General features: G+C 41.5%; 1 protein-coding gene and 1 long non-coding RNA gene across 17 annotated transcripts in view; one reads left to right on the top strand and one right to left on the bottom strand.

Moving 5' to 3' along the window:
* MRTFB (myocardin related transcription factor B) overlaps positions 1–7,841 on the top strand; it is a 283,790-nt gene extending 275,949 nt beyond the window's left edge. For all 13 annotated transcript variants that reach the window (XM_067706593.1, XM_067706588.1, XM_067706592.1 and 10 more), the window contains one exon: positions 2,124–7,841. In XM_067706593.1, the coding sequence (XP_067562694.1) occupies positions 2,124–2,659 (536 nt within the window). In that variant the 3' untranslated portion in view covers positions 2,660–7,841. The remainder of the gene's footprint in view (positions 1–2,123) is intronic.
* The window catches only part of LOC137207128 (uncharacterized), a 57,536-nt gene that overhangs the window by 17,585 nt on the left and 26,066 nt on the right, over positions 1–13,885 (bottom strand). The gene's annotated exons all lie outside the window — the stretch shown is intronic.

Here is a 13,885-nt window from a genome sequence, read left to right as displayed (position 1 = left end):
GGTCAAAGTCACATCAGACCCCATAGGGGTCTTATCACAGGTTTATGAAAGTTTTCCTCTAGAGCTCACAGCGTATCTGAGTAGTGAGAAACATATTCTTCTAATTCTACCTCAGTTTACTCTTTTAAATCTGTTAAATTTAGGTGATTAAAATGAAGGAAAAGCCATTGTTTCACTATAACACAGTAATTTAATAGACTTAGCAATAGATGTATGCCTGTTGATAGACTACCTCAAAATAGCTCAGGAGAACCAGACCACATTGGAAAACTTCAAAATCACTCCACGTAAATGTTGTTGTGATGGGATAAAAATTCATTGTGCATTAGTTTCATAAAACCTAGTTACCTAGCTTGGGCTCTAGTAACTTTCTTAAAATTCAAAGGCAAGCACTTTCTACATATGATTGAAAATCTTAGATTTTTACAATTTGTCATCTTAAAAAGGGATAAGGGACATTAACCACAAAAAAAAAAAATCAAGGATCTCTCTGCCTCAGCTTATTATCTTTAAAAATAAGTATAAAATCAGTATTTCAAAGCTTCAGATGCTATTTTGGAATATTTTTAAAGTATTCTCAAATTACCTTGGTGAAAGAGTTTTATTCAGGTTTTTAAAGTGATCAAAATTTCTCCATTCATAGCAGGTTCTATTTGATTTTGAGGTTAATGATTTTGTCGTAATGTTTGACAAACACAGAAAATTCTTCATATTTGACTATAGATCTACATGTGCAAATAGCATTTTCTTTTTAAACTCATGATGTATATCTAAACTATGGAAATTAAAGAAATAATAGATATACCATGGCCTGAATTTAAGGTTAAAAACAATAATAAAATGCTTTTTGCCAAATCTGGCGAAAATACTTTTGGAAATGATTAAAAAGAATGATGTTTACAGCCTAAACTTGGAAATTAAAATATGACAAAGTCACAGTAACAAAATAACAATTGAGTTATTTTCTAAAAGGGATGATTTTTTATGGCAAAGTATCCAATGAGTATATTATTTTATCTTATTGTATACTAACTAATACCAGTAATAATGAGAACAGAAATTTAAATAGTTGATTGTAAAACTAATTATTTAGATTGCACTTTCAGCTTTCAGAACAATTCTAGAGGTGACAACAGGTAATGAAGAGCAGCATAACTGTCCTAAAACACAGGCAGTGCCCACAGTGTACAGTTCACATATAGCAATCAGGTTGTAAGTTCTTTCTCTCACTTATTTATGCATCCCAATCACTGAATTGTAAGAGCGATTATTAAATACGTTTCCTAGTGTATCTGCATATAAATGAAACCAAATACTCACAAGAAAGTGGAAAGGATATTTTATTCAAATATATGTAGCTAAGTGAACACTGGTATCTATAGCAGATGGTCCGTTCATTTGCTACTTGATCTGGCAAGGAATAACACGTAATTAATGCTTATTAAGACATTTACCAAATCCTCAAGATTTTATATGAACTCAGAAAATGAGACAAAAGAAAAATAAGGTAATCCACCTCATCTTGGAAAAGATGTGTTAGCTTTAACTCAGAAATGACATGAGAACATTGTATCTTTTAAGGACTTTATATAGAATGTAAATGGCTAAATTCAGCACACAGTTCAACTATAATGATAAAAAAAGAATATAATTAGAGCTTTCATAATATTAAGGGTGTACTTCACGCCTGTACAAACTCAGGGTATCCACTTTGACATTCACTGTAAGGGTGGTGTGTCGCTGTAATAGCAGATTCAAGGTAGCGGGTAAGACAGGAGCCTGTCTTCAGCCTGGAATGACTGAGAATAAGAAAAGGATCAAATAATCTAAAACCATCGGTTCCCACCTGGTGGTAGAGACTGCTTTTAACGCTTACTCTTACTAAAAAGAATGGAAAGCATATCAGAATGTTACCAGCTTAAATGTTTTATCTATTTAACTAAAATATCCATCATCCTAAAGGTTATTATCTAGGACTGTACCTGACCAACAGCATCCTCTTCCTAACTCTGAGATGGACTGTGTATAAGTCATCACAAAAATACAAAATAATTGCCCTGGTAATTAATAAAAAACGTTTAAATGGTACTAAATCATTATTAATTATTTCAATTATTTTGCAGAGATTTCCCTTCCTATAAAAGAAGAACCTTCTCCTATTTCCAAAATGAGACCAGTGACAGCCAGCATCACCACAATGCCAGTCAGCACAGTGGTGTCCCGGCCACCACCCCAAGTCCAGATGGCACCGCCCATATCCTTAGAACCTATGAGCAGTTTATCTGCCAGCTTAGAGAACCAACTAGAAGCTTTCTTGGATGGCACTTTGCCTTCAGCCAGTGAAATTGCTCCACTGCAAAGCAGCAGCGAGGACAGGGAACCCTTCTCCCTGATAGAGGATCTCCAGAACGACCTGCTGAGTCACACAGGCGTGCTGGACCACTCACACTCACCCATGGAAACTTCCGAGGCCCAGTTTGCTGCGAGTACTCCCTGCCTGTCCCTTGACCTTTCTGACTCGAACCTGGACAACATGGAGTGGTTAGACATTACCATGCCCGGCACGTCATCGGGACTCACTCCTCTCAGCGCCACCGCTCCGAGCATGTTCTCTGCCGACTTCCTAGACCCACAGGACCTACCACTGCCATGGGACTAACAGCACAGATTTCTCATCCCAGATTCCATGAGAGTCAAGAAGATGAAGATGATTGGAGAAGGTCAGTTTTTAGAGACAGATCCATAGTTGCATCATTGCAATTATAATATGTTGTCACAGAAAGAACGGAGGGATGGTCAGAGGCTGGAAACCAAGTTTGAAAACATTTCATTGCATCCAGCAGTGAATGTCTACGATTTAATATAGCACAGAGCCTTCTGAAAAAACACTACTCCAAGAAGACTTATCTGTTTCTCCAGACTTCAGTAAAGAATAAAAGGTACCTTTAGATAAAAACATGAAGCAGAGTAATGTGTGCAGGGCGGTGACACCAGGGCCTCTGGTCATCAGCTACATTTAAACCTCTGTGGTCACTTTGAGACCCTAAATAAAAGGCAAACGGCTCCACTCAAAAAGAAGGGAGGTGAGAGACCACTGCACAGGGTATTTCCTAGAAATGGCCTGAGCCCAGCCCCAGATGCAGCAGGGGTCAAGGGCAGTGGTCAGCACCAGCCAGTTCAGTGACAGCTTCCCACTGAAGACTTTTTGGTTCCATTCAGAAACCAATGTAATTTGTGTGTGTGTTATAGTTTATTTTGTGATTTTTGGGAATCTTACTTTAGATCTCCAAATTTAAATTGAAATGGAAGATCTTCCACCATAACCAGACAGTGTCTACAAAAGACTGTCATAAACAAGCCACTGTAAGAAGTCAGGTGTACTGATAACACTGAAAATTCTATTTGCAGCCCTCTGGGTTGATTAGGTTGATTTTAATGTGTATCTTAGACATCTGTACGTGTGCTCTGACATTGTGATGTGTACAGCCTACACTGGAGTAAGGCATTAGGTACCCAGTGGTCCTACTTCTTGTAATAACTCAAATATTTCTGGAGTACTTGAGCCACATGTATTTCCGTATTTAAAGAATTGCTGACTAACTTTCAGGTAACCAGACCCATCTCAAAGAACCAAGAAAAGGCTTTAGCATAAAACATATTTCTGAGCTGGTGAGTTGCAAAGAAGGCAAGGGAGAAGTCTGTCATCAACCTAGGACATTCCTACAACGGTTACAGGTGAGACAGTGTCGCCAGGTTGGCCAGTGGACCCAGCCCTGGCCGTCCTCTTCTCTGTCGCTTATCCCTGGTTACTGTTTTACAGGCTTGTAACTGGATGTCTCATACCTGAGCTCTCACTATATCATCAAGCTGAAGATTGAAAAACTGGAGGTTTTATTAGTAGTTTTTTATATAGAAAAAAGATTTGTTGAGTAGTTTCATAATTTTCTAAAATGCCAACTATCACAGGATTTCCAAGATTATTTCAATCAAGCTAGTCATTTAAGTAAGTATATGATAAAATATAAATAACTGAAAAAAAACCCACCTGAAATCTACCCCAAAGTGTGGAGGTTTTTATTACATAACATCATTGTGCTCTCCACCTCACCTTGTATAAACCCTACGTATGGTCAGGTTTTTTCTCTGGGTTGTTAAATGGTGAAAGTTGCCTCTTGCAAGTCACTGTGGGAACCTGACCCACTACTTGGAAACAGTCTGTGAATCATTTCTGGGTTTGTGTTTTGCCTAAGAACTGATCTTACTGTATATTTTTATTTCAGTTTGTAAATTTTACTACATGTAAGAAAAGTCCATTTTCCCAGTATTCAGTTGCCCACAGCCCTCGAGCCCTCAGTTGAAAGCCCTCCCAACTGGAAAGTGCTTCTGGATGATTCAAGCAGAGGCAGTCATGCACAGTGTGGTCTGCAGTGGGTACTTCGAGTGTTTAGCAATTGGTAATCCAACATGTGGGAGCCAGTAACCGTTAACCACAGCGCCGCCATCTGACCAAGCCCAATGGGACAGTTAACGTCCTGGGCATGACGTGCATCTCGAGTCAGTTCCTTTCGGAGGCCCTGTGGCCAGGGGCAGGGCTACTGACCCGGAAAGGTACTTTTCTTAGGGGAAGTCTGGGCCCTGGGTTTTTGTCTGGGGCTTATGTGGTCCACACTTAGACTCTAAGCATCATCTTCATTCAGATTTAAATGGCTTATTAAATTAGCACCAAATATCCGTGAGTCAGCAGGAGGCAACTGAACAGCTAGTGGTGCTGGCTCTTGTTGAGTAACTTTCTGTTTCCATCATCCCGAGTTGTGTACATAGATTGTTCTCTAGCCCTCAGCTCCCCTTATTGCTTTTTTAAAATAGATTTGAAACATGCCACAGGAAGGTTGCTCTCCAAAAATACACACTGCATTACAAAGAATGCCATCTCATGAGCCTGGTCTCTTGACTACAACTTGCTGAAGTGCCCACTTCACATGTGTGTTCAGACCTTCACGTACCAGCATTTCCTTTAAAGGCAGGCAAGGGGCCTCTAGTACCGACTCTACCGGCCACCTACTCGCGGCATTCCACCCGGCCCTCCGTCCTGGCTTGAGCAGCCAGCTGGGCCTCTGTGACACCAGTGCTGCTCACCAGGGTCTCAGCTAATGTTCCAGGTTAGAGCAAGGACACAGACCGTGCGCAGCATGTGACGTGACCAAAGGTGACATTCTGTGATCACAGCCCCTCTGCCCTAACTCAGTGAACGTGACGGTAAGCGCAATGGGAAAGGCGTGTGTTTACCAAAGAGGACGGTCTTGGGTTTGAGGTGAGCTTCACAGCCCTTTAAACAGAGGGCAGAAGCGCTGGTTGGATTTTCAGGTGTTCATGTGTGTGGTTTAGAAGGGGTGCTGTCGTGTACCATTCTGCAGAATAGCATACTGCCGAGCAGACAACCAACTCCTAGAAACACGATCTCCTATCCAGTCTTATTTCCTAAATATTCCTGAAACACAGTAGTATCAAGCTTACCCTGCTAGTGTATATAGGTATCAGGTCTTGTCATGAAGGACGCGAGGAATAGAAAGTTACACCGAAGCTTCAGGCATATGTGGTCATCTTGTACGTTTCAGCAAAGCATGTACTAGGAAAGCTCTTAGGACAGTGTGAGTGGTTCACGTTCTAGTGTTTTTCCTGAAATGTGCAATCTGCTGTATAGTATCTGCCACACATCTGTGCATAGACGCAGTCTGAATTCATGGAACTTCTTGCTCAGATGCTATTTGGTTGTTTTATATGAATATCTTTATGGCACAAAAAGAGCTTACTTAAAATTTCCTTTTCACAAACTGCACGGTTGTGTGAGCCACGGAAGTGCCGTTTCAGAATCGTGGCAAAGGCGGTGTGGTGTCGCCCCCCAAGCTGCCACCTGTAGAGGGCACCACCACAAGCTGTGCAGCCGGTGGACCCCGAGTGATGATGGATCAGGAGTGTTACCCATTTTGTCACCAAAGCTGACTCAGGCTTCCTCTACCCCAGATCAACCCCAGATCATTCCAGGCCACACAGCTTTCTCCAGAGCCCTTTCGCAGTTCCCAAGCTGAAACCAGCCACAACAGTGCCGGGACCGTCCCTTTACTGTCCACAAACAGCCTTTGGCCGGGTTTGCGCCACACCCTCGTGCTGTTTCTGGGGCCCATCTGGTGGCTCCTGCCATGAGCCAGGTGGAGGGTGGCAGCCAGGGGCTGTTTCAAGAACTTCCAAGAGACTAGCTGTCAGTGTCCACCAGCAGAGCCACCTGGGGCTCCACAGCAGGTTCGCAAATAGCCCTCTGCGTGTCGCCATCCGTCACCACCACATCAGTCCCGACCACTGGCACCAGAGCAGGACACCAGGCAAAGTGTCCCCTGCCTGGAGGCCACAAAATTAGCCCACTCTCTCAAAGAACACTAACTGGAAGGTCAGGGTTATCAAAGGAACACAGCTCCCAAGTGCAGAAATGTGTGTCTGGAGAGCATCCTAACTGCATTTCAGCGCATCTTTTAAGTGGTTTCAGTCAAAACTGGAAAATAACAATTAATATGTAGTCATTCTTCTTCCTGGTTCAAACCTTTGATAACTTGCTCATTCAGCCATGTTTCTGAGCTACGGTTCTACTTGTGAAGTGACTGCATGGCAATAAGCAGGTCTATGTTTGTCCCCATTCACCCTTTCTTGCAGTATTTGAGGAAATGCATCATTGCAAAGGGTTTCTGCCTGAAATCTCTGATTTGAGGCCTGTAATTCAAAAAGCTGCACATGTTTACAAAAGAGCTCTTCCCCTCCATGCAAACACGTTGCTCTGTGAATCATTGGAAAATGTCACGATTCTGTGACAAGAGGATGGCAATCTCGGATCTGCAAGGTGCTGTCTGGAATCAAATAAAACATGTCATTGGCGATCTCAACATAGCTGTCGTGTTCAACAGAGCTTTGTGCCAACTACTAAGACAAAGCTTTAACCAAGTTCATAGAATCACCGAGACTCATAACGATTACCTCTCCACATTATGCTCTAAGGAAACTTGCTGATTTAGGAGGAGGAGGAAGCATTTAGGAAAGGGTTTAGTTGCTACCAAAAGCACTTAACCTCGAATAACTAATAGTAATGCAAACTCGCTTCAATGGAACCAAAGGCATTGCCAAGTATTTGCCAAAAGGAGGCACTTTTTATTTAAAATTTGAGACTAATGAGATCTCAAAAATCAGTCCCAAAAAGGTATTATCCATTTAAGGTTATAATTTTCACAAAGATGTAGATATTTCTCTATTGTTTTCATGTAAAATAGTATAGATTTGTTTTGTTGGGTTAAGAATAATACGTATTTAGCAGTAATACAGAGTTTTTTCCTTTCTACCTACAAATTAGTTTTCTTCTCTTGCTTGCAATAGAAATACGATGTGATAGGTGTTTCTCTTCTTATTTTCATTGTCACATTATGTCTTAGCATCTCACTCTATGAAAAAAAGGAGAAAGATACCAATCTGCAGAGCCCTGCTTATCAAAGCACTAGTTTAATAAAAAACTATGGCAATCGGGGGTCCATTCATCTATTGCCTTTATGTTGTTTTTTTAAAAGAAAAACCATGATGCCTTTGTATTTGCTGTTTGCACCCCTGAAATCAATTCCATGTCATGTTTGAATGCCATACATTTTGCACATGTACTGTACATAGGTAATGCATACGGTATTTTTATATGTGTGCACATTTATCATCAGATCTTTTGTACATAGTGGCCGTATTGTAGCTGATCGGGAAATGTTTGATATCTCAGCAATTTTGCATTTTTGTGTCTCAAATAAAAACATTTTGATGTACTATGATTCTTACTACGCAGAGGAAAGACCACATGCTATGGGTCAGGAGAGCTGAGGGGGGGCAGGTGGGGAGGAGACACTGCCTTCAGAGCAAGCCTTACAGCAGTCAGTCACCAGACACAACAAGCGGGCGTGCTGAGGCAGGTTTTGTGAATCACACATCCAGGGCACACATCCCCTCCCCCAGGTCCAGGATCGTGGGATACAAAATAGAAACAGGTACCTAGCTGAACTTGACCATGACAAGATTTGACACCAAAACCGTGTGCATTCTCCCACAATCATAAGGAAACCCCGAATGAGAGACGTGCCGAAGGCTGTGGTCCCCCGGGGGTCGGTGTGTACACACATGCCTGGGGAAAACGGGCTCTCGCTTTGATAGTAATAAATGAGCCACCAACAAGATTCCCAAAAGACCCGGGTAATCCTTCAGTGCAGCCACATTTCAGAAGCAGCTATTTATATGAGGTGCTTTTATAGACCTAAAGAAATGGTCTTTAGAATTCAGTTTATTTTAGTAAGATGGCATTTGATTTTCAACCCAGAAGCCCATGGTTAAAATAGAGTTTTGATGACATAAAACAGTAATGGGTAAACCTGACTAACAGCCCAAACTTTCATATCAATATCTGACTATGAAAGTGGTGTCATATCACCCTCAGAGAGGGAGAAAAGAAAGATCACTGGCTGCCTAAATACAACAAAATGTTCATTATCCGCTACCTTTAGGGACCAAGGGAGCAGCCTCAACAGACCAGTAAGTAGATGATGCTTCCAACGGACTAAGACATTTGTAACATCACATGTTACCAGCCAAGATCCTCCCCTCGGGGAGGGGAGAGAAAATCATGTCCGAGGGAACAAAGACAGTGCCCCAGGCAGTCCCAGGAATGAGCAAGGGACAGAGCTGGGAGCTTTAGGGAAGGTGCTGGAAGAGATGTGTTAGGACGTGTAAAGGACATTCCAAACAGAGAAAAACCACTTGGGTGAGGTCAGAGTAAAGAAAGAGATTTTGGCTGAGGCCCTGCTCTGTGCCAGGCCGAGGGCTAGATGCCGGAGTTGGGCTGAAGGACAGAATCTGGCCAAGAAGTGCTGGGAAACAGTCTGGAAGGGTCGACAGCAGAGCATTTAAGAATCCCAGACCTCAAGGGGCTTAAGACTCTTCTGGAGATAGTTCTGTTTTCTTTGGGTAATACAGGCCTTCGAAAGCCTTTTAGATAGTGGACACAGTCATCATTTAGCACCTTTGTAATCCTCTGCAGCACACTTGCTCTAGAGTCAACAGGACTACAAAAGCACTTGTAAACACAGACACACCCACACACTTCGTGATGGCTGGAAATGAATGCCGCCTAGGAAAGACCCCTTCAGGACAGATGTAGACCACATGTCACCAACAATTTTATATGCCGCATAATCCTCTTGAAGGTTTCCCAAGTCACCTCACGACCATTCCTTTGCCCCTCCTTCCACAAGTAGCTTAGCTTCCCTTTCTGATGGATATTAACTTTCAGAAAGAAACCCCATTTGGACATCCTGGCTATCTCTTCTGCTAATTTTTATGACAAGTTATTAAAACTAAACCCATAATGTATACTGAGACAAAAAACGAGGCCACTAATCAACTGACTGCCCCTGGTGGATATGACCGTGTGACAGATCATTCCAGGAGGAAGCTGCTGACATGGCCCTATGGGCGGTAACCACAGTGCGTACTCACCCTTCTCCCCACGTCCCTGGTACATAGCGCCAAGGCACAGGAATTCAAGTGGAGACAGGTTAATAGAAACAGCAGCAAATGTAGCAGATGCTGCTAAATGCCAGGCCCTGTGCCAAACACTTTATGTATAAAACCCTCGTTTAATAAGTCTACGAGCAAGGAACTCTTCCTATCCCCATTTAATAGATGTGGCAACTAAGGACAGAGAAGGAAAATGTCTTGCCCGAAATTACAAAGAAAGCCGTGTGGATTTGAGACCAAGCTTCTGACATCCCAGAGCCCAGATCATTTCTGTAGACTCGGTACATTCACTCCAGCGTCTTTGTTCAGATACATGACAAAACCAATTGATTATAGCAGACTTAGTTCATGTCAATCATGAGGTTCACCCCAACTGGGCATCTCTCAAGTCTCCTCAATCTCACACATTTTACAAAGTAGCTACTCACATGGATGGTTAACAGCATCCAACCAGAACCTGGGTTACAAGACTGGGGCATCTTAAGTGAAGCCCACAGGTGGGGCCACACACAATGACTCACAAAACTGCCTACTTGGGCTGGGTACCTGGAGCCACTTGAGCACACCCCAAAACCCAGCATTCATAGAGCAATTTTACAATATCTAGTAAAGTTGAAGATATAAACTCTGCAACTCAACTTTTTTGATACTCATCCTCGAGAAACACATGCCCACAGGCAATCACGTGCAAGAATTAACACGAAAGCTTAGTTTACAAAGCAAACACTGAAAACGACCTGTATGCCTTTCATTTTGCGAACATTTAAACAGAGCAATTTACACAAATGAACTAAATCTAATGTGCCAATGTAAATCAATCTCAAAATAAAATGCTGAGGGAAAGAAAAGTGCAGAATGAAGCCTACATAATTCAAGTAACATTTTAAATCAACAATGCTGTTCACGTTTTTATATAAAATATAAAAATATGGGTGGTAAGGACTCATGTCAATACCAAGATTCAAGATACTTGTGGGAAAAAAAGGAATCAGATTGCAGGAATTAAAGTAGGCTTCAATTAATATTGAATGTTTTATTTATTTTTTCTATTTATTTCTTTAGTAATTCTATAGCCATCTAGCAAAATATTAACACTTGTTTACTGGCAGTTGATTTCTTTATTCTCCCTATTCTTGCGGTAGGCGGGCCTCTCACTGTTGTGGCCTCTCCCGTTGCGGAGCACAGGCTCCGGACGCGCAGGCTCAGCAGCCATGGCTCACGGGCCCAGCCGCTACGCGGCACGTGGGATCTTCCCGGACCGGGGCACGAACCCGTGTCCCCTGCATCGGCAGGCGGACTCTCAACCAGTGTGCCACCAGTGAAGCCCTCTCCCTATTCTTTTCTGTGAGTTGGAAATAGTTCCTATTTAAAAAAAAAAAAAAAGGACTTCCCTGGCAGTCCAGTGGTTAAAACTCTGCACTTCCACTCTAAGGGGTGCAGGTTCAAACCCTGGTCAGGGAACAAGGATCCTGCATGCCATATGGCGCGGCCAAAAAAAAAAAACCTTAAAAAGAAAAAGAATTACACAGGAATACATTGAACAACTGCATGCCAACAAATTAGTTAACTTAGATAAAATACACAAATTCCTACACAGACACAAACTACCAAAAATTAACTCAAGAAGAAAGAAAAGCTGAAAGCTTTTCCTTTAAGATGAGGAACAAGACAAGGATGCCCACCCTTACCAGTTATTCAACATAGCACTGGAAGTCCTAGCCAGAGAAATTAGGCAAGAAAAAGAAATAAAAATCATCTAGGGGCTTCCCTGGTGGCACAGTGGTTGAGAGTCCACCTGCCGGTGCAGGGGACACAGGTTCATGCCCCTGTCCGGGAGGATCCCACGTGCCACGGAGTGGCTGGACCCATGAGCCATGGCCACTGAGCCTGTGCATCCCGAGCCCATGCTCTGCAACGGGAGAGGCCACAACAGTGAGAGGCCTGCATACTGCGCAAAAAAAAAAAAAAAAAAGTCATCTAAATTGGAAAGGAAGAAGTACAACTGTCACTATTTGCAGATGACATGTCATTATAGAGAATACCCTAAAGAGTCCACCAAAAAGTGTTAGAACTAATAAATTCAGTAAAGGATATAAAATTAATATACAAAAATATGTTGCATTTCTCTACACCAATAATGAACTATGAGAAAGAAAATTAAGAAAATAATCCTTTTTAGAATTTCATGAAAAAGAATAAAATAATGGGTTGGCCAAAAAGTTCGTTCTGTAAGGTGTTATGGAAAAACCCGAACGAACTTTTTGGCCAGCCTAATACTTCAGAATAAATTTAATAAATTTAACTAAGCCCATGCGCCACGACTACTGAGCCTGCGTGCTGCAACTACTGAAGCCCGTGTGCCTAAAGCCCATGCTCCGCAACAAGAGAAGCCACCACAATGAGAAGCCCGCACACAGCAACAAAAGTAGCCCCCGCTCGCCACAACTAGAGAAAGCCCATGAGCAGCAACAGACCCAACGCAGCCAAAAATAAATAAAATTTTAAAAATAAACAAATTTAACCAAGGAGGTGAGAGACCTGTATACTGAAAACTATAAGACACTGATGAAAGAAACTGAAGACACAAATAAATGGAAAGATATTCCATGCTCATGGACTTGAAGAATTAATATTGTTAAGATGTCCATACTACCCAAAGCAATCTACAGGTACAATTCCGATCAAAATTCCAATGGCATTTTTCATGGAAATAGGACAAACAATCCTCAAATTTGTATGGAACCACAAAAGATCTCCAAATAGCCAAAGCAATTTTGAGAAAGAACAACAAATCTGGAAGCACATCACATTTCCTGTTTTCAAACTATACTCCAAAGCTATAGTAATCCAAACAGTATGGTATTGGCATAGAAACAGATAAATAGGGGAGTTTCTGGTGGCCTAGTGGTTAGAATTATGGGCTTTCACTGCCACAGCCATGGTTCAATCCCTGGTCAGGGAACTGAGATCCCACAAGCTGTGCAACATAGCCAAACAACAACAACAACAAAAAAACACAGACACAGATCAATGGAACAGAATAGAAAGCCCAGAAATAAACCCACACATATATGGTCAACTAATCTATGACAAAAGAGCCAAGAATATACAGTGGGGGGAAAGACAGTGTCTTCAATAAATGTTACTGGAAAAACTCAATATCCACATGCACAAGAATGAAATTGGACCCTCACCTCATCTGGCACCACACACAAAATTAACTCAAAATGGATTAAAGCCTTAAATGTAAGTCCTGAAACCATAAAACTCCAAGAAGAAAACAGAGGAAAAGCTCCTTGACATGGGCCTTGGCAATGACTTTTTAGATATACCAAAAGCACAGGAAACAAAAGCAAAAATAAACAAGTGGAACTCCATCAAACTAAAAACCTTCTGCACAGCAAACAATCAAAAAAATGAAAAGGCAACCTACAGAATAGAAAATATTTACAAACCATGTATCTGATAAGGAGAAAAGGGAACCACTGTGTACTGTTGGTGGAAATGTAAATTAGTACAGCCTTTATGGAAAATAGTATGGAGGTTCCTCAAAAAATTAAAAATAGGGCTACCATATGGTCTGGCCATCCCACTTCTGGGTATATATCCAGAGGAAATGAAATCAGTATCTCAAAGATATATCTTCACTTCCATGTTCATTGCAGCATTATTTGCAATAGCCAAGATACAGAAACAACCTAAGTGTCCATCAACAGATGAATGGATAAAGAAAATGTGATACACACACATGCAAGAATATTATTCACTCTTATAAAAGAAGGAAATCCTGCCATCTGTGACAACATGGATAAAACCCAAGAGCATTATACTAAGTGAAATAAGTCAAACAGAAAAAGACATATACTGTACATGATCTCACTTATATGTGGACTCTAAAAAGGCCAAACTCGCAGAAACAGAGTAGAGTGGTGACTATCAGGGGCAGGGGAAGGAATGGCGTGCTATTGGTCAAAGGGAACAAACTTCCACTTATAACATGAATAACCTCCGGGGACCTAACATACAGTATGGTGAAAACAGCTAACAATACTGTATTGTATTGTACTGAAATTTGCTAAGAGAGTAGATCTTAAGTATTTTCATCACACACCAAAAAAAAAATTGGTAACTAAGTGGGTAATAGATGTGATAATTAGCTTGTCTATGGTTATCCTTTCACAGTGTGTAGGTATATCAAAATATACCTTACATATATACAGTTGATTATACCTCAGTAAAACTGGGGGGGAAAAATGAAAAAGTGCTGAACGAAGAAAACTGTCAACCAAAAATTCTATATACA

Source organism: Pseudorca crassidens, chromosome 15 (genome assembly GCF_039906515.1).
Source record: "Pseudorca crassidens isolate mPseCra1 chromosome 15, mPseCra1.hap1, whole genome shotgun sequence".
Lineage (NCBI taxonomy): Eukaryota > Metazoa > Chordata > Mammalia > Artiodactyla > Delphinidae > Pseudorca > Pseudorca crassidens.
The sequence above is the reverse complement of the archived record's forward strand: the minus strand, read 5'-3'. Positions and strand labels throughout refer to the sequence as shown.